General features: G+C 40.4%; 1 protein-coding gene across 2 annotated transcripts in view; it reads right to left on the reverse strand.

The window, feature by feature from the left end:
- Positions 1-620: 620 nt before the first annotated feature.
- The window catches only part of CCDC81 (coiled-coil domain containing 81), a 50541-nt gene continuing 29872 nt past the window's right edge, over positions 621-21289 (reverse strand). The window contains exons 8-15 of one of the 2 annotated variants that reach the window (XM_003254559.3): positions 16860-16947; positions 16295-16438; positions 15201-15305; positions 12014-12186; positions 9213-9291; positions 8768-8988; positions 4000-4125; positions 624-1157 (exon numbers count right to left, since the gene is read on the reverse strand). In XM_003254559.3, coding sequence (XP_003254607.2) covers positions 1016-1157; positions 4000-4125; positions 8768-8988; positions 9213-9291; positions 12014-12186; positions 15201-15305; positions 16295-16438; positions 16860-16947 — 1078 coding nt within the window. In that variant the 3' untranslated portion in view covers positions 624-1015. Of the gene's footprint in view, positions 1158-3999; positions 4126-8767; positions 8989-9212; positions 9292-12013; positions 12187-15200; positions 15306-16294; positions 16439-16859; positions 16948-21289 lie in introns of both variants that reach the window. The other variant, XM_030829701.1, reaches the window with a different exon arrangement.

Here is a 21289-nt window from a genome sequence, read left to right on the forward strand (position 1 = left end):
ATATTGCTCGCCACAGGATCTTATCAGTTAATTGCATTCTTTGATGTGCGGGGAGTCAGCTTGCACAAGTTAAGTCCTTGAGGGAAGGGGCTGCCAGTGAAAGAGCCAAGATGGAGTCTGTCTGGCTGTCTTAGCTAAGGGAGAGTCAATTCAGATGGAAACAAGGCTAGGTGATTAAAGGAAAAGGGAGAGTCTAAAAACAGGGTTAGTAAAAACAAGGTTGGGCATTACAGAAGTATGAAGATAAATGAAGAAAGTTTTTAGTTGAGAACAACCATACCTTAACTGAAAGTCAGTGCTGTGACAGGGAGATAAGTCCTCTTGAACAGCACCTGCAGCTTAAGAATGAATGCAAGCAAAGTAGTGGGAGACTCACCTCACAGTGCACAGTTATTCCAAGGGTATAGAAATAGCTGGACAAGGGAATGGTATCTTGGGAGGCCACACTAAAGTCCCAGGTATGTCATCAGTGAGAAAACTCAGGGAGCATTGTTCTGGCCTCCTGAGGGTAAATAGTCTAACCCATCTCTGTGATGTTCACACATATACCCCTCTGGAAAAGTCTAGGATTGGGGGAAGAGGGAGGGGTAAAATGTACCATTATGAATCGTTGTGCACAGTCAGGCGCTTAGAAAATATTTATTATTGCCACTATTCATTACAGATGAAAAAAGTTTTGTACACAAAGTCATGGAGCAGCAGCAGGGCTGGGTCAGCAGCACCCCAGCAGCCATAATGAAGCTGGGTCTGATTCCCAGCCCCTGTGCCGCAGGTTCTAGCCCTCAGGACCATTTAGACACCTTCACTGCCATCAGAGATGAGTATAGGAAATAAGTGGGGGGTGGGAGGAAAGCAGGAGTGAATTCAGTAAGGGCTTAACAAGCAATCTAATGAAAGCACCAAATCTAAACAATGATTTTTTTCTCTGAGGTAAAAATACGCAGTTTCACAATCACCCCCAAACATGTAAAAGATAAAAACTTTCCCCAGGAAACGCAGAGCCAAACTTTGAGTTTTACACAAGCAACCGGGAGCCAGGCAGGAACTTGTTCAGGGGCCACAGGTTGCTCTCGCCCACGTTGGAGGTGCGCCTCTGGCATTGCTTGCAGCGCCGATACTTCTCACACTGGTCGAGGAGAAACAGCTTGTCTGAAGCCCTGAGGAGAGGAGAGCAAATGCAGATCAGCAGGTTCCTGGAGCTCCTGGAGGCCCAACTTGGAAGCTGGTGTGGCAGGAGGTACACAAAAGAAAAGCGACACCTTGCGTTCTCTGCCTGCCGTGCTTCAGTTCACCCCATCCTGGCATCCCCTGCTTCCAGACTTCTGCTGGCTTGTTGTTCTCTACTGAATAAAAAGCCTCGACTTGTGCCTTCACAACAGTCTGACCCTACCCCTCCCCAGCCTCAACCACCCAAGCCCACAGAGAACTTGCCAAAGGTCACACAGCCAGCAGACAGTGGCTCCAAAGCCTCTCTGTTGACTGCTTTCCCATCTGGATTATACTTCTACCTGTTGAGCTCCTGGGAGACAGTGTTTGAGAGGCATATCAACCATTAAGTTGCTGGTTATCAGCTAACAATAGCAGAGAGTTGAGAGGACTTAAATGAACTATCCCAGGAGGCCAGAAGCCTCTGGAGAATTTAAGGCAGGAAAGGGAGTGGAGACAAAGAGGAAGACAAAAGCAACTAAAAGCAGAGATAAAGAGGCAGTGGTAACTGATTTTCCCCTTTGATAGTTTTTCTTCATTATGCAAAACAGTCCCTCTTGTGCTCCTCTACCCCATCAGAATTTCTCCACAGGTGGATTTTTTTCTTTTCTTTTTTTTTTTTTTTTTTTGAGACTAGGTCTCCCTCTGTCATCAGGCTGGAGTGTGCAATCACAGCTCACTGCAGCCTCGACTTCCTGGCTCCAGCGATCCTCCCACCTCAGCCTCCTGAGTAGCTGGAATGACAGGTGTGCACCACCACACCCAGCTAATTTTTGTATTTTTGGTAGAGAGGGGGTTTCACCATGTTTGCTCAGGCTGGTCTCAAACTTCTGAACTCTAGCGATCCATCTGCCTCAGCCTCCCAAAGTGCTGGAATTACAGGCATGCGCCATGGCATCCAGTCAGAATTCTGTTTAAGAAGGATTATCGGCCGGGCGCGGTGGCTCACCCCTGTAATCCCAGCACTTTGGGAGGCCGAGGTGGGCAGATTACGAGGTCAGGAGATCGAGACCATCCTGGCTAACACGGTGAAACCTCGTCTCTACTAAAAAATACAAAAAATTAGCCGGGCGTGGTGGCAGCCACCTGTAGTCCCAGCTACTTGGGATGCTGAGGCAGGAGAATGGCATGAACCCAGGAGGCAGAGCTTGCAGTGAGCAGAGATTGCACCACTGCACTCCAGCCTGGGCAACACAGCGAGACTCCGTCTCAAAAAAAAAAAAAAAAAAAAAAAAAAAAAGGATTATCAAGGGCAGTCAAAGAATAAACTACCTTGGAAATGAGCAGGGGAAGACCTGCCTGGCTTGGTAATGGAACACAGTATCATGAGCTAACTGCATACATATGGACTTTGGTTTTACTTTTGCTTTATTTTCTTTTTGTGCCAACCAATTCCTTCTTCCTACTGCTGCCTGCCCAAGTCTCTGTCCACACTTGGCCTAGATCCTCAGACAAGGCTGCTCCACGATATACCTGGAGTAGATTTGTTAGCCTGCCACTCAACATTATTTCCTGTGTCTCCTCAATCCTTTATCACCATGTTGGCCAAGCACTCTTCCCAAACACAACTAAAATCTCCCTGGCATTAATCTCACTGACTTTTACATGCCTTCCCAGATCATTGAGAAAATTGAAATCCCTAACTGCCCTTTCCTCTCCTTTTCTCTAAGCCAAATGACTCCACTTCTCCTTTGGAACCTGTTTTCCACATCATCACTCATACTTTCATTGTCACAAAATATGGGTTCTACTCATTAGACAGGTGAGAAATGCTTTACAAGAAAACCTAAAAGGAAAAGTAGAGTTACAGATCAAGATCCATTCTACAAATTTTATCCATGATTAAAAATTGATAATTGGCAATTTAAACTATTATTTTGGTATATTTGGGTTTTAATAATTTGATTGTATAGACTTGATCTTTTTCATCACATTTTTAACATGCTATAAAATCATACCTTACATTGGTATTTTAATTTTTTTTCAAGGGTAATACAACAGTAGTGATGTGAATATTTAAGCTGAGGAGAGGGCAGGCATGTAATAATTTCAGAAAGATGCTCTTGGTTGGCTCCATAATAGGCATCTTACTTTTCCAATTGCCAATCTTACAACCCCTGACCCTGCTCTTAAATAACCATTCCCTAAGCCTTGAAAATGTTCAGATTAGGCCGGGCGCGGTGGCTCATGCTTATAATCCCAGCACTTTGGGAGGCCAAGGCGGGCGGATCACGAGGTCAGGAGATCGAGACCACGGTGAAACCCCGTCTCTACTAAAAATACAAAAAATTAGCCAGGCGTGGTGGCGGGCACCTGTAGTCCCAGCTACTCGGAGAGGCTGAGGCAGGAGAATGGCGTGAACCCGGGAGGCGGAGCTTGCAGTGAGCCGAGATTGCGCCACTGCACTCCAGCCTGGGCGACAGAGCGAGACTCCGTCTCAAAAAAAAAAAAAAAAAAGAAAATGTTCAGATTGGAAACTCGCTCCCCCTACTTCCAAATAGTTATTTCCAAAGAGAATCTTCACTCTCCACAAAAAGCAAATAAAGCCACCCTAAGCAGAGGCAAATATTAGAGCAGAATTAGTAAATACCTAGCATACAACTCGGCATTCTCCAATCCCTTGTCTATAACAGACATTTCTAATCAATCACGGCAGTATTTCCCATGGAATACAGACTTGCTTTCTCCACAAAGTTCTCTAGGCAGCCACTACTAATCAAGTGGAGTTCCACTTGAAACCTGTTGCTATCCCACAAGAAGCAGGAGAATTTGGGGGTTCCAATCAGGCATTACCGTTCAAAAGCCTTCTCCTCCAGGTCTCGCTGCTTCTTCATCGCAGCACTCCTCTCCCAGTCCTCCTGTAAGCATTGGTTGACTCTATTTACTCGCTCCAGCTCAGTGGTTCTGTCTGCCAAGTGCCTGGAGAGAAAAGAACAGCCTGACTTCATAATACTTGGAAGAGCATGCACCAACTTTGGGAGCCCCATTACTTTTATGTTAAACAAAAAAACCTTCTGGTTTTGTTCACTACTCTGAAATATACTAAAAAGCATGAACACTGTAAAAGCATACTGAAATTCCTAGCTCTCAAATAATTTATGGGTCAAAGGTCTTTCATCTTCAATCCTGGTTTGATTTAATAGGATTGAAACCTTTTTCCAGGTAACAACTTCAGCCTCTAAAACCATTAATTTCCTTTGAGGCTAATTTAACTTATCTGAAGAATCATCCCAAATGGATTTCCTATACTCTGTTTCTTTCCTTTTAGTCCAGCCTCGCAGCTGCCAGTACTCAGCCTACCAGTCACTGCAGACATATTACAAGGCAAAATAGGTATACAAATGAAAGTCTACAAAAAGAGAAAATAAACACAAGTGACTAAGCAAGGGAAAAGAAAATAGAGAAAACATTAACATTGTGAAGAAGGCAAGAAAAAAAAACACGAATGTTTGGTGAAGGCCATATCATCAAAGAAGTGACTGCAGTATAATCTGTCTCTTCATAGGGAGATATTCCCAGTGTTGTGTTTCTATCACTGGTCTCCAAACACTCCATCACTACTGTTGTGAATCACCTTAAGCCTGGTTCTGATTATGTGTTTATTTCTTGCCAAACTGAAATGTTTACTGTCAGTTCTCACTGAAATCTAGAAGGAGCTTCACAAAATGTTAACTGTTGATGTAGCCTGCTCTGAAGGGCTTTGTGTTACAGGTAGCAACGGCCACTGGGTGTCAGGATCCTCCAATAAAAATCAGTTAATGTCCTCTATACTGTCTCACTTTTTCCTTAAACGGCACACCCTTTCATCTAACAAGCATTGATTGAACAGCTATTGTATGGTTATTATAAAGACTAAATGATACACAGGAAGTGCCAGTGCCTATCATGTAATTGGAGCTCAATGACTGAAGAGTACCTATTACTTTTTTCATAAGTTATTTTTCTTTTCATAGATTTTTTTATCGTGGTTTAAAAAAACATGTAACAAAATTTACTATCTTAACCATTTCCAAGTGTACGGTTACTTAGTGTTAAGTACATTCACGTTATGCAACCAATCTCCAGAACGCTTTCACGTTACAAAACTGAAACTACACCCATTAAACAACTCCCCATTTCTGCCTCCTCTAGCCCTTGGCAACCAACATTCTACTTTCTGTTCCTATGAATTTTACTTCTCTGGATAACTCATATAAGTGGAGTCATACAGTATTTTGTCTTTTTGTGACTGGTTTATTTGACTTAACATAATGACCTTGAGGTTCATCCACAGTGTAGCATGTGTTAGAACTTTCTTCCTTTTTAAGAGTGAATAGCAATTCCATTGTACAGTGTATATATATATATACACACTACATTTTGTTTATCCATTCATCTGTCAGTGGACACCTGGGATGCTTCTACTTCTTGGCTGTTATAAAAAGTGTTGCTATGAACATGGCTGTACAGATATCTTTTGAGATCAGCTTTCAATTTTTTTGAATACATATCCAGAAGGGGAATTACTGGATGATACAGTAGTTCTATTTTTAATTTTTTGAGGAACCACCATACCGTTTTTCATAGCAACCGTACCATTTTATGTTTGCACCAACAGTACACAAAGGTTTCTACTTCTCACCAACGTGTGTTATTTTTTTTTTCATAGTAGCTATCCTGATGGATGTGACATGGTATCTCACTGTGATTTTGGTTTGCACTTTCATAATAATTTGTGTTGTTAATCATTTTTTCATTTGCTTGTTGGCCATTATGTTATTTTTTTAAGGATAGGTTAAAATAATTTTAAATGCTCAGAAAGTAAGAAAATGAGGCAGAGATTATGCAGGGGACAACTAGCATCCTCACAACATTGCTGAGAAGCAAGTTGCTATGCCTTCTTAGAAATTTAACTGTCAGTTTCTGGTAATATTTCAAATATATCATACATTAGCCAGAAGTGGTGGCATGCACCTCTAGTCCCAGCTACTCGTGAGGCTGAGGCATGAGAATCACTTGAACCCAGGAGACAGAGGTTTCAGTAAGCCAAGATCGCACCACTGCACTCCAGCCTGGGTGACAGAGTGAGACTCTGTCTCAAAAAAAAAAAAAAAAGGGAAAATTAGATGTATCGTACGTTTGACACAGCAGCCCCACTTTTGGGAATTTATCTGATAGAAACAAAACAGTATAAAAATATATATTAAAAATGTTTAATACAGAACTGTTGTAATAGCAAAATATCTGGAAACAAAGTGAATGTTCATCAATAATGTAAAAGTTAAATTATTATACATCTATATTATAGATAATATGCTGCTATTAAAGAAGAATGAATCTTATATATATGTACTGACTTGTATATGACATTGTTAGGTTAAAGAAAGATTAGTTTGCAGAGTAATGTATAAGATCTCAAAGACTATTTCATTTACAAAAGTAGAAGGAAAAATATAGATGTGCATATTACTTAAATAGGAAAAATTGTTTAAAATTTTTTATAAAAAATAAGGTTAATATGTAACCTACTTTTAAATTATTTTTTACAAAAAAATTTTTAAAAATTTTCCTATTTAAGCAATATGCACATATATATTGGCTACTTAGTAGGGGAGATTATTAACTTTTTTTTTTTTTTGAGGCAATCTCTGTCACCCAGGCTGAAGTGCAGTGGCGCAATCTCAGCTCACTGCACCCTCTGCCTCCCAGGTTGAAGCATTCTTGTGCCTCAGCCACCCGAATAGCTGGGATTACAGGCACACACCAACACGGCCAGCTAATTTTTTTATTTTTAGTAATGATGGGGTTTCACCATGTTGCCCAGGCTGGTCTCAAACTCCTGGGCTCAAGTGATCTGCCCTTCTCGGTCTCCCAAAGTGCTAGGATTACAGGCTGAGCCACCGTGCCCGGCTAACCTTCAGTTTACTTCTTTTAATGAGCATGAATTGTTACTTTTGAAAATAAGAGCAAAAAGAAAAAAAAACAAGTATAAATAGCTTAGCAGTCCTGTCTGGATCACCCTGACTAAATTATCCCCTCTGAAAGAAAGTGGCCCTCTATTTGTCACAAGAGAATCTAAGATCACATGTTGAGATGAACCAGAGAAGGACCAGGGAGTTGGAAAAGATAAGGGAAGTGAGAGAATCTGCCATAACCAGTAAAGAATATGTAAACAGAAAACGAGGATCTGACCAATACAGAAACAGGGATTTGTTCAGAGCTTACAGTTTCCGAAAATGCTCTCACATACATAATCTCATCTAATTCTCCCAGTAAGGTTAGGAGGGGCAGATGTGATTATCCTTCTTTCTCATATGAGGACAATAAGGCTCAGAGACTTTACATGTGATCTGGCCCAAGTCATACAACTTAAAAGTGACAATTTAACCCTCCAAGTTTAGGAAATAACTAGATTCCAAGTTTAGGAAATAACTAGAGAAGCTAACAGATAGAAGCAGAAGAGGAAGTAGCAATAGTCTTAGCAACAAATACAGAGGGTCCCATATCTGGCTATGGAAAGCACATTTTGCTTCCCACTATGGGACAAGTGATGGTGGTTCTGCTGTTATAAAACAGAAGCTAAAGAGGAGCTGAATGCTTACCTAAGGGAATAAATTTTTTTAAAAAATCAGTGGGAAAGACATCTCCTTTCAGGCATGTTTAGGCTTTACAAATACATCAGATAAAGGACTTATACACAGAATATATAAAGAACTTTCAAAACTCAACAATAAGAAAAGAGTTTATAAAATAAGCAAAAGATGTGGATTGATACATTATACCCTTAACCAAAGAAGATACACGGATGGCAAATAGGCACATGAAATGATGTTCAACATCACTAGTCATTAAAGAAATGCAAATTAAAGCATGAGACACCACTATGCACCTATTAGAACAGCTAATTAAAAAAGACTGATCAGCCTGGGTGCTGTGGCTCACACCTGTAATCCCAACACTTTGGGAAGCTGAGGCAGGAGGATTGCTTGAACCCAGAAGTTCAAGACCAGCCTGGGTAACATAGTGAGATCCTGTCTCCCCAAAAAGTTTAAAAATTAGCCGGGCGTGGTGGCACTCGCCTATAGTCCCAGATACTCCAGAGACTGAGGTGGGAGAACTGCTTGAGTCCAGGATGTTGAGGCTGCAGTGAGCCATGATCATGCCACTGCACTCCAGCCTGGGTGACAGAGCAAAACCCTGTCTCAATCAATAAAATAAAATAAAGACTGATTACACCAAGTTCTGGGAATGATGGGGAGGACTAGAATTCTCATATGCTATTGGTTAGGAATGTAAAGTAGTACAGCCACTTTGGAAAACACCAAAGTGTCAAGAGAGGTTTTTAAAAATTTATTTAATAACTTTTTCTTCATATAATGAATTAGGATAAAACAAGATGAAGCATGTAATAAGTTTAAAACAATGTCTTGCACAAATAACTCCTCAGTGTGTTAGATATTATTCTTACTTCTCCACTATTGTATGAGAAAGATGAGGGGCAGGGACAGGGTGGCGAAAGAGAGAGAAAGGAAGCGGAATAAGTGAGGAGAAGTGGAGGGAGAAAGATCAGGGGTCTCCTTACTCTCTTTGTGTCCTCTGAAGCATTTGCAAATCCCGCCTCTGGTCCACTAGTTGATGCAGGATGGCTTTCCTCTTGTGGTTAGCAGCTGCCTCCAGCTGGTGTTTCATGAAATTTTGTTCACGCTTTTGCTTTTCCACCATCAGTTCACCCTCATTCTTACCAAAGATGGGCTCGGAGGAGTCTGGCTCAAAGCGGGGCAGCCGGGAGGGTTTGTTCTTTATCTTAAACAGAGATACACATAATGCAGGTTATCATTCTACCAGGGAATAAGCTTTATGCACAACCCTGTAATGTGGTAAAATACCAGTATCTTACAGGAAGGACTGCGGGGCACAAAAACTACCAAATGCGTAACACATAAAAATATTCATAAAAATTTACACATATTTTAGGATGTTATTGACGCATTGCATAATTTTAAAAACAATAATATTTGTCCCCTTACCTGTGCATCCAAAGCTCTCTTGTAACACTGTGTTTCTTCCATCTTATCTTTTAAAAATTTCGCTCTTTGCGCAGCAAGTCTGGCAGTGAAGAACAGGAGAAGATGGACCACAGTTTTGCAGTCTTTAGTAATACGGATTCACATCATCAAAACATGTTTAATAAGTATTAAATAGGAACAAGAGTCTGGTAAATAAAAATTGATGTTTTATTCTGGTAGCTTTCATTTTAAGAAAGAAAAGAGTAATTCAAATCCATAGGCGGCCGGGCACAGTGGCTCATGTGTGTAATCCCAGCACTTTGGGAGGCTGAAGTGGGCAGATCACTTGAGGTCAGGAGTCCGAGACCAACCTGGCCAACATGGTGAAACCCTGTCTCTACTAAAAATACAAAAATTAGCCGGGGGTGGTAGTGGGTGCCTGTAATCCCAGCTACTCAAGAGGCTGAAGCAGGAGAATTGCATGAACCTGGGAGGTGGAGGTTGCAGTAAGCCAAAATCACACCACTGCACTCCAGCCTGGACGACAGAGTGAGACTCCATCTAAAAAAAAAACATGGCACATGTATACATATGTAACAAACCTGCACGTTGGGCACATGTACCCTAAAACTTAAAGTATAATAATAATAAATTAAAAAAAAAAACCTCAGGGTGCAAATGATAAAATGCACTCTTTACCCATGTAAAAAAAATTTTTTTTCTGTACATTTGGCATTTTAATATAAACTATATACCATTATAAGTCAAATCTTTGTAACTAATACAAGTCACAAATCCAAATAAACACGTTTTCTTCATAAAAAAATTCTAGTTCTTTGATATACATATATTTTATACGTACACATGTATATGTGTTTCTAAATTCGAATTTATTCAACTCTGGTATCCTAAGAAAAAATGTAAATCTTATTTTTGTTATTATTATTCACTAATAGTATAAAGTATGGTTCCCAGTCTGTGGGTTGTAGGCTCCTGAGCTTGAAGACCTATAAATACCAAGTATTATCTTAAAAAAATGAATAAATATGTTTTGAAAAAAAAATCCATAGGCTAGTGAACAATATGCTGAACACAGGACAAACAGGACAGGTATAGGCAGGTGACTGACCATATTGTCCAAATGCCTTACTACTAAAACAGCAGACACATCACCACCACTCCACCTCTTCCCACACCCACCAGTTCTTTTAAACATGTACATAAGAAAGCAGGATTCTATAAACTGATTTATTTTCAACTCTCTTAAGTTACCTATCCTATTAAAAATTATGGTTCTGTTATATGTAACTTCTAAAGAACCCATATATGATCTTTCAAGTGAGTATAATGGAACATATACATTTTATAGAAATAGATTTTTTTCATCACAGAAACTTGCTTCTTATTTGTTTTAGGAGTTTCTGTTCACACTAAAACAGCCTCCACAGTTGCTCTCCCAATCTCAGCAGCAAAAATGTGGGCCCCCTTAGGCATATGTATGTAAGCAGAGGGAAAGCTGCTTTCCATGGCTTTTAGTCTCTGGTTCCAGTCCTTCCTATGTTCCCTGTACATTCCTGCCCTCAGGTTCCATGGGACACCCTTACATAATTATAATAAAACCTCAGCTTTGCCATGAGGTCATTTGAACATCTAATAGCTAGGAACAGCTGCTCAAGACGAGTTCCTTTCTTCATCTACTGGTACTGGCGATTGCAAAAACAATACAAGATGATGCTCTATATTATAGTAATTACAGATTGACCATCACTACTATAATGATAACTATGACAGCTTTTTCATTTTTGTAATAAAAAATTGTGGTACTGATACAGAAGGGAAGTGCTGGGAAGGGAAGAGCGTGGTCCCTTTAAACGATATGGAAGTGGGGGAAGGGCATGGTCCCTGGCTAGGGCTCCACCCTAGGACATGGTCCCTGGCTAGGGTTCCATCTGTGCCCATGGACCTAGATGAGGACAGGCATTTTTGTTTCCCTGCCTAAATGTTGCATTTCTCAAGACCACCCTGGCCTGCCACACCCCCATCCTGTGCCTATAAAAACCCCCGAGACCCTAGCAGGCAGGCATACAAGCGGCTGGATGTCGAGAGAAACACATCAGCAGAGGAACACACAAGTGGCTGGATGCTGAGAGGATGTCCAGAGCACACCAACAGGCACTGGCACGCCAGCAGGCCATCAACCAGTGGAATGATGTGGAGTTTGGCTGGGGTGGTTGGAGGGGAACCCGGGCCGCACAGCAGCCCGACTCCAGGGAAAAATCATCTCCTTTCTGGCTCATCCATTTGTTGAAAGCTACTTCCACTCAATAAAACCTTGCACTCATTCTCCAAGCCCACGTGTGATCCAATTCTTCTGGTACACCAAGGCAAGAACCCTCGGATACAGAAAGCCCTCTCTCCTTGCGGTAAGACGGGGTCTATTGCACCGACTAACACTAACCACCTACAGATGGCTAAACTAAAAGAGCACTCTGTAACACATGCCCACTGGGGCTTCAGGAGCTGTAAACATTCACCCCTAGATACTGCCGTGTGGCCAGAGCCCCACAGCCTGCCCATCTGTATGCTCTCCTAGAGGTTTGAGCAGCAGGGCACTGAAGAAGCAAGCCACACTCCCATTGCACGCCCTGCTAGGGGGACGAGGGAACTTTTCCCATTTCAGTACTGGCTGCTAACTGGGTTAGTTTGCTCAGTTGGTTACAGTGTGCTAATGAAACTACCAATGCTGATTCAATCCTACATGGAAATTAACTTCACATGAAAATTCCAAATCCATTTGTCAGAGCGTGTGTAGCTGGACTCACTCCTCTGTGAGTTGCACTTGTTCCAGGCGGTCCATCAACTCTCTGTATTGTCTTTGCTTTATTTCGTTTTCCTGTCTGTTATCCATTTGTTTCAGGAGACTCCGGGAATACTCCTCTTGCTTAAGAGCATTAAGCGCAGGACTGAGTGGCCGTTTGTCAAATAGGAAGGATTTCTAGAATGAAAGAGAAGCAATTCATTTATGCTAGAGTACCGAAAAACAAGGTTAATAATTCAGAAGACTAAAATAAATCAAAGTATTTCTTAATTTATAATATTTGCCCAGCCCTCAACACACTGACCAGCCAGTGTTGAGGTAACCTATAGAATCATATGAGTGTATTCAAGGATGAAGCTGAGCTGAGCTGACTGTGTTACCAAAACACCAGGAGTTTGGTCTAGGTGCTCACGGCACAGAAAGCCAATCACTGAGACAATGATTATTGCCAAGGAAGAGGGCTTTAATTGGGTGCTGTAGCCAAGGAGATGAGAGATCAGTCTCAAGTCCATCTCCCTGACCAACTAAAAGTAGGGGTTTATATAGCAGGGAAGAATTGAAACTATGGGAAAACCAGAATTCGGGAGGGATAAGGAAGCAATCATGGTCAATGGAGGGGCCTGGCTCATTGTCTGAATTGAATCATCTGGTGAGTTTCAATTGTTTGACACTTTTTGGAAGGCCTAGTGGTTCTTTTCTGAGGAGGAAACTCAGATAAAACAAATGTTAAGTTTCAAGCTTTAAGACCAAAAGGGTCAATTTCTATGTTTATTTAAAACAAAAACAAAAAAAACCTGTCTGTGGGACTATTGGGTCAGTTTCAACTGGAATCCCATTGCTGAGACAGAGATGAAAAAGGACTCCACGGAGTAGGTTGTGAGTTAGCATTTACAACATCCGATGGAAGGAAGAAGGAATTCTGAGTGCATGCAAAATCATGCAAGGACAGAGAGGAACTGAAAAGAGGGCAAACTGAATACCTACTGTGGGCCTGGCCATTCTAGACCCTGGTGATCCAACAGTGAGCAACAACAGAGATCCTCGCACTCATCAAGCCTGCATGCTGGTGCAGGAGACAGACAATGAACAAGAAACGGTACATCAGGTCATTTAAGATAGTGCTAAGTGCTAGGAAGCCCTTATGATAGCAAGTGGCTGGGTGGGAAAAGAGCTAAACTGGCTGGTTATTAGGGAAGGCTTTTCCATGGAGAAAATGAATCACCTTCACTGTAAATATCAGGGAGACCCGTGTTCCATATAGAAGGAACATTAAGTGCAAAGACACTAGATGGAAACAAACTAGGCATGTTCAATGAGCAGAAGAAAAGTCTCTGTGGCTGAGACATAGTGACCAAGGGAAAGAAGAAGGCATAGTGACCAAGAGGAAGGCAGGAGTCAAAGCGTATAGAATTTGATAGTTGAAGGTGAGGAGTCTAAATTTCATTTTAACTCAATGGGAGGCCAGTGGAGGTTTTAAACGGGATAATAGTATGTTTTGGTTAACAATATTATAATATCACTTTGGCTGCTGTGTGGAGAATAAATTATAGGGAGCAAGAATGCAAGCAGTGAATCTAAAAGTATTGAAGAAGTTGAGCATAAAAATGTGGCTTGGCAACACTTTCAATGTGGCAACATTAAAGATGAAGACATTTGGACAGATATTGGATACATTTTGGAGGTAAAGGCAACTGGACTTGCAAATGATCGGAAGTCAGGAACAGAGAAAGGAATACTGAGATCATGACTAGATACAGGTTTGTGCAAAAATGGATGGTTGGTGATGCCACTTACTAACATGAGAAGACAGAAAGGAACAGGTTAAGGAGGGAATCAAAAGTTCTGTTTAGGTCTTTTTAAATTTAAGATGTGTATAGATATATCAAAGAAGAGATACACAGCAGTGATAAATATAATCTGGAGCTTATATATAAGAAGAGAGAAAGATCATGCCTAAACTTCAGAAGCCCCATGCTCGCTCTCTCTCTCCTTCCTTCCCTGCTTCCCTGCCTGGAATGCTCTTCCTCCCTTGGTTTCTTTACCTAACTCCTGTATGCCAGAAAGTCTTCCCAGATCTCTGGTCTAGGTTAATGAATCTCTTCTTTTGCTCATATAGTGCCCTTTTTCAGAGATTTATCATCGCATTTATTACACCACACAGTTGTCTCTTTAAGTGTCTGTCTCTCCCACTACAGACCTCTTCAGAAGGGGGAACCTTGTATTCCTAGACACCAGCACAGTGGCCAGCATGGAGGAATTCAATAAATGTTTGATGATGAATAAATAAATTATATTTTATTAGATTTACATCCGGAGTGTCGACTACCTAGATGGTGGTATATAAAGAGAAAGATTCAGGCAGAAATAAAGGTAGGCCCATGATGATTGAAAACATTAAATCAAGCAGTGAAGCAGTTGGCTCACCACCATCTGAATCTGAGTTTCTCAACCATTAATGCAAATGCAAATCACCTGGGGATCTTATTCCGCCATAGATTCCCATTCTGGGAGTCTGGGGTGGAGCCCTAGATTCAGCATTTCCAGTAAGCTCCCAGGCAATGCTGATACTGCTGGTTCTCTTAGGTCCTTGGGCTGGACTTTAGTAGTATACTGCTCCCTCCTCTCCACCCATCCCACGTCCTGGTTGAGAATTACCATAATTAACAAGACCTGCAGTGACTAGTGGGAACGGTACAGTGAATGTGAGTGGTGTGGCTATAGACACTGGACAACACCTGCCCTAGAAGAAAGCTTCAAAGTGCACCACCCACTTTTCAACTCTGCTGCTTAAAAAAATGGCACAACTGGCCAGGCATGGTGGCTCACACTTGTAATCCCAGCACTTTGGGAGGCCAAGATGGGTGGATCATGAGACCAGGAGTTCGAGACCAGCCTGGCCAACATGGTGAAACCCTGTCTCTACTAAAAATACAAAAATTAGCGGGGCATGGTGGCAGATGCCTGTAATCCCAGCTACTCGGGAGGCTGAGGCAGGAGAATGGCTTGAACCTGGGAGGCGGAGGTTGCAGTGAGCCGAGACCACACCATTGCACTGCAGCCTGGGTGATGGAGCAAGACTCTGTCTCAAAAAATAAAAATAAAAAATAAGGCACAACCTGCAACACAGGGAGTGGATCCAAAGACTCACAGATGGGCCAGGTGTTAGCAATAGAAATTTTTTAAAGACTTACATAAAATTCCGGTTTCTCATTCTTGTGGCTTCTTATAGCTTCAGCAACTCCAAGATTATAGGCAGCATTTTTCTGATTCTGTTCTCTAGTAGCCAGACTTTTCATCTATTGTAAAAAAAAGAAAAAGAAAAAAAAAGTTTATTTTTAAATTTTAAATTACATATTGAAGTGGAGCCTCTAAAAATTTTAATTCTATTACATTAAAATAATCCAGCCATGGTAGAAACCTGCCTTTTGGGGGCAATGGTATTTTCTGATATCTCTATAGATTTATAAAAGTAGATTGGGAAAGGTATTTTATTTCCTATTCTTGGCCTTTAGGTACCACCACTAGAGGGATCTAAGGAATGGAAGAATTCATCACAAATGCATGAAAGGGCAGGCAGCAGAGTCAATTATTAGACACCACAGAAATCTGGATACAGCAAGTGTAAAAGTGCTATTCTGTCTTTGCTTGAAATAGGACATGAATCTGAAGGGTGAAAGCCTTCACCAGAGTTATATTTTTTCAGAAATAAGGAAACATAAATCCAATAATTCCACCTTTAAAATTCAGACCTTAGGTTAAAGAAAATCAGTGATATGTGCAAACATTCGACTGCATGGATATTTGTCCCAGTGTTGTTTATTATTAGTGAAAACTTCAACACAAGTTTTAGTCTAACAGCAAATACATGATTAGATATGTCACAATACAGACATCTGATGGAGCATTTTTAAATTACATTATAGGCTGGGCTCAGTGGGTCATGCCTGTAATCCCAGCACTTTGGGAGGCAGAGGCGGGAGGAATGCTTGAGCCCAGGAGTTGGAGACCACCCTGGGCAACATGGTGAAACCCCATCTCTACAAAAAATACATAAATTAGCTGGGTGTAGTGACATGTGCCTGTAGTCCCAGCTAATCTGGAGGCTGAGGTCGAAGGATCACCTGAGCCCAAGTAGGTCGAGGCTGCAGTGAGCAGAGGTTGTGCCACTGCATTCCAACCTGGGTGACAGAGTGAGACCCTGTGCCAATAAAAAATAATAATAAATTACATTATATAATCATGTTCTACTGCCCCATATTAAAGACTAATCGAGGTGTTGGACTACCTGGTGTCTGAAGAGAGCCTCCTGATCTTTCAACATCTGATACTGCTGTATGAGTCTCTCATCTTCTATCTCTCTCCTCCTTTCCTCACTGTAGTACAACAGGGAATTTCGTTGTGCTCGTTGCAAACATACATAGCACATTTCCTACAATCCCAAATTTCAGGACAAATAAATTTTTACATTTTACCTTTCTGCTTTCACATTCCCTTCACAAGCTCTCCAAAGGCTAGGTATATCAAGAAACCTGTTATTAATGGATATATTAGTGACAGCAAAATGAGATTTGCAGAGTGGACCCCAGAAATATTCTAAAGGATCTTCTGAACTCTCACTTCATCAGAAGTATTTATAGCAGCTGAAACTTAGAAAGGGATTTCTCAACTCTTTTTTTGTTTACCAGTACATCTTGACTAGTAGATTTATCACAGTCTGGTTTTGAGCCTGAGTACTTGAGTACTTGAGCCATACTCATGTAATTAAGCAAGAGAGATTCCCAGAACTCTCTTTGAGAAACAAAAATCAGTATAAGATTCTGATGGGGCTTATTAGTTTGGAAACACTGTACCTGTCCTGCCTTATTATGATCCTGGCAAGCTGGAGATGTTTGGGGCTTCATCTCACTGTCATGTTTCAGACAACTTGGAGATGATAAGCTATAAAAACAATGCAACATTAATTAATGTTTAATACAATCTGATCTCAAGAGCACTAATAATTTTAGAGGCAAGTATAAGATGAAGAAAAATATCTCGGTGGTTTACTTCAGAACAGCTATATGTATAGAGGTTAAGAATATGTACCACAGAATCTGAATTTGTGTCAGATAAAGGTGGGTTTGAATCCCAGCTTTCTTGCTTACAAGATGACTGACATCAGACCAACTGTGTAATCTTGCAAAGTCCCAGTTACCAATTTGTGTGAAATGGGGATGAAATTTATTCATTCCACAGAAACGTACTGAGTGCTTACGATGTACACTGTTCTAAGCACAGGAGAAGCAATGAAGAACAAAATAAACACATACAAAAGTCCCAGCCCTCATGGAATTAACATTCTGATGGGGCTAGACAGCCCAGTGACAAGATAAATAGGTGAACTCTATAGTATGTTCCATGATGATAAATGCCTTGCAATGCTGGAGGAATGGAGTGTTAAACTGTAAAGAGAATGGCCAGGGAAGTTCTTACCAAGGAAGTGACATATGAGTAAATACCTGAAGGAAGTAAGAGAACAACAGTGTAGATACCTGATGGAAAAGACATTCCAAGCAAACAAACCAGTGCAGTCCTTCAGGTAGATGGTGCCTGTGGTCAGTGTGGTGGAGGGAGATGAATTAGGGGTGAGTATTAATATTAATACTAGTATTAATTCATTAGAAAATAGGACTGATAATATCACCTAAAAAGCAGCTCGAAGAATGAAAATATTTATTTTTAAATTTTATTTACTTTATTTTATTTTTTGAGACAGAGTCTCACTGTGTCATCCAGGCTGGAGTGCAATGGCGCAATCTCAGCTCACTGCAACCTCTGCCTCCCAAGTTCAAGCGATTCTCCTGCCTCAGCCTCCCGAGTAGCTGGGATTACAGGTGCACACCACCACGCCGGGCTAATTTTTGTATTTTTAGTAGAGATGGGGTTTCCCCATATTGGTCAGGCTGGTCTCGGACTCCTGACCTAGTGGTCTGCCCACCTCGGCCTCCCAAAGTGCTGGGATTACAGGCGTGAGCCACCGAGCCAGGCCAAAAATGAAAATATTTAAAAGTAGAGAAATGGAGAACAGATTCAGAAGCTCAAACATGCATTTAATAGGAGTGCTGAATTTTTAGAATAAAGGAAATGGCAAAGAACAATATTCTAGAAAATAACAGATAAGAATTTTCCAGAAAGTCATGACTCCTAAGAATAGTCATGCAGAACATCAAGAAATAAGAAAGATTCTTAAAAGCTACAAGAAAGAAGGACAACCAGATTGATTCAGACGTTGCATCAGGACAAGTGTCGGGAGAAAATGGAGCAATATCATTAAAATGCCGAAGGAAAATAACTATGAACCAAGAATCAGCACTCAAGAGCGACAACATAATAAGAATCATTTTAAGCAATACAAAGAATAAGTGTACTGAAAAGACAGGGAACCATTACAGGATATACTTTAGCAAGAAGAAAAATGAACCTAGGAGGAAGGACAGGGATATAAGAAACAGGCCAGGCATGGTGGCCCACGCCTGTAATCCCAGCACTTTGGGAGGCCGAGGCAGGTGGATCACTTGAGGTCAGGAGCTCGAGACCAGCCTGGCCAACATGGTGAAACCCTGTCTCCGCTAAAAACACAAAAATTAGCCAGGCATGGTGGTGTGCGCCTGTAATCCCAACTACTCAGGAGGCTGAGGCAGGAGAATTGGTTGAGCACAGGAGGCGGAAGTTGCAGTGAGCCAAGATCACGCCACTGCGCTCCAGCCTGGGCAAAAAAGAAAAAAGAAGAAATGATGGTGACCAAAGAAACTGGTAAAACATGTTGACAAATCCAAATTAGTCATTGACCATAAAATAATACAAAATGTTTTAACACTTAAAACCAAATTGGAACAAAAGTTCTAGACAAAAAAAATACAGGTTTGGAAGAGGATGCAGTTTGAAGGAAATTGAAAGCATACTGAAGAAACGTGGTGAAAGGAAATTGAAAGCATACTAAAGAAATGAGATCAGTCCAACAGAAAAGGGGTAATAATGAAGTTAAATGCACAGTAAATAGAAAATACAAAATAAGACAGTAAAGATAGGTTCAAATATACCAATAATTACAACTGAAATTAAAGTCTAGATTGAGTTTTAAAACATCCAAATATAAGCTATTTAGTAGAGACACACATGAAATAATAAAACACACACAAAAATTCTTAAAATGGCATTAAAAGGCTATTCCAGGTAAATACTAATCAGATGTTGCATTGTTAATTACATAGTACAGAAATGAAGGCAAAAGATTTTAGTAGAGACCAAGGAGAAGATTTCATAATGATAAAAGGAACTATCTACCAAAAAAAATCCTAGACGTGTAGAATTTAATATTGCTTAAGAAGCAAAAATTGATGTAATTACTGAAAAACATACCATCATGGTGAAAGATTTTTAATATCTCTCTCAAAGAAAAAAGTAGTGAGGATTTAAAAGCTTTTAACAACTTATTTTAACAAGGTTTAGCTAATATCTAAATATCTAGAAATTTACATCTAAGGAATAGTAGTATACAGTGTCTTCAAGTATACATAAAACAATTACTGTAAAAGTACTCAAGCTAGAAAAGAAGGTTCAGCAAATTACAAAGTACCAAATAACTAACATTAAATGAACCACAGCATAAAATGAGAAAGCGCCCCACTAAAAACCTCTATTCATTTGGAAAAAGTAATAAAATGTGTCTTCTGAATAACCAATGAATTAAGTATCGTATAAGTCTACACTCCCTTACTGCAATTCCAAAATGCAAATGCTCGACTCTGACCACACTGGTCATGTTTTCTAATTTCTTATACCATGTTCATACTTTCCATTCTTTTAATTTATGTAAAGATTTTAAACATCTTATTCTATATTCTGTATTTTATAATATTCAGGATCCAAAATCCTTGAGAGCTCAGTTCTTCCATCTTTTGTTTCTGATGGCTCTCATTATGTGGCAGCTTATTTCCACGTGGTCTTTGTAATTTTGGATTCTGACCTAATTTTTAGCCCAATCCATCTGTCAAAAGTCAGGAGCCTGAGATGAAAATAAGATCCTTTAGAGCAAGGGTTGGCAAACTTTTTATGAAAAGAACCAGAGAGTGAATATTTTAGGCTTTGAGGGCCGTACAGCCCCTGACACAACTAGCAGGTGCAGATAATATGCAAATAGATGGGCATAGCAGTGTTTCGGTGACACTATTTATAAAAACATATGGTGGACTAGATTTGGCTCTCAGTAGAGGACTTTTTCAGATTATTTAGACCACCATATTGCTAGAAGCAGAACACTTTATTTTTTAATAACTTCTCTTAGGCCTCAAAATCTGGGGTGGGGCGAATGCTGATTCCCTAAAGGTTTGATTTAAATAACCTGTCAGATGCAACTGACATGAAGAAGTAATAGGAAATATGTCTCAATCTGGTTTCTTATGATCCAAGAGGATTCATTTGTATTTTTTTTAATCCTCTAACTTGGAGTGAAAATTTTACAGACTCACTAACCACTACATGCCCTTCAGCACCATCCAAATTTGCACTTCCTATAGTAGTCCCTATTTTGAATAATAGTGCCATCTTCTCCCAGTTACCTAAGCCAAAATCTGGGGTCATCTTTGACATCTCCTTCTTAACCCCCCTTAACTAATCCCCAACAAAGCTAAAGCTCTCCATCTGATCTTTGTTTCATACCCTTATTACCTTTCCCCAGACGAGTTATACTCAACTGTTAAACAATGAAAGTCCTATCCTTCTTAGTTTAAACAAATCTTACTCAAACCCCAATATATAAAACAGAAAAATAGCACACATCCTCCAGTGGAAGTGAGGAAATAGAGCCCAGAGTCCCACCCACATGACCTCACTCTCAGCCTCTGATATGCTCTTAAGGCCCTCTGAGGCCTTAGGGTCATTTGCTGGAAACAGATTGCCTAGACTACTGCCTTGATCTGCTAAATTGTGCTACACTTTCCCATTTTATTACACCTCTTCCTCTGCTGCTAATCTTATCAGTCTAAATCATTCTTTACTCTTCTAAAAGAATATTTTTTTCAAAATGAAAATGTAATCATGGACTGACATTCCCAAACATGGTGTTTGGGGACTTGGACAGGTTGGTAAATCAGAAAAGATGTATTTTAAACTTCTGTGCACTAAATGGTGCAGAAACAAAATTAAAAAGAAAAAAAAGAATTGGGAAAATGTTTAAAACATACACATCAGATACCTATGATGCATGAAGTTCTCTTTATAAGAAATACAACTTGTTTTTAAG

This window comes from Nomascus leucogenys, chromosome 15 (genome assembly GCF_006542625.1).
Source record: "Nomascus leucogenys isolate Asia chromosome 15, Asia_NLE_v1, whole genome shotgun sequence".
Lineage (NCBI taxonomy): Eukaryota > Metazoa > Chordata > Mammalia > Primates > Hylobatidae > Nomascus > Nomascus leucogenys.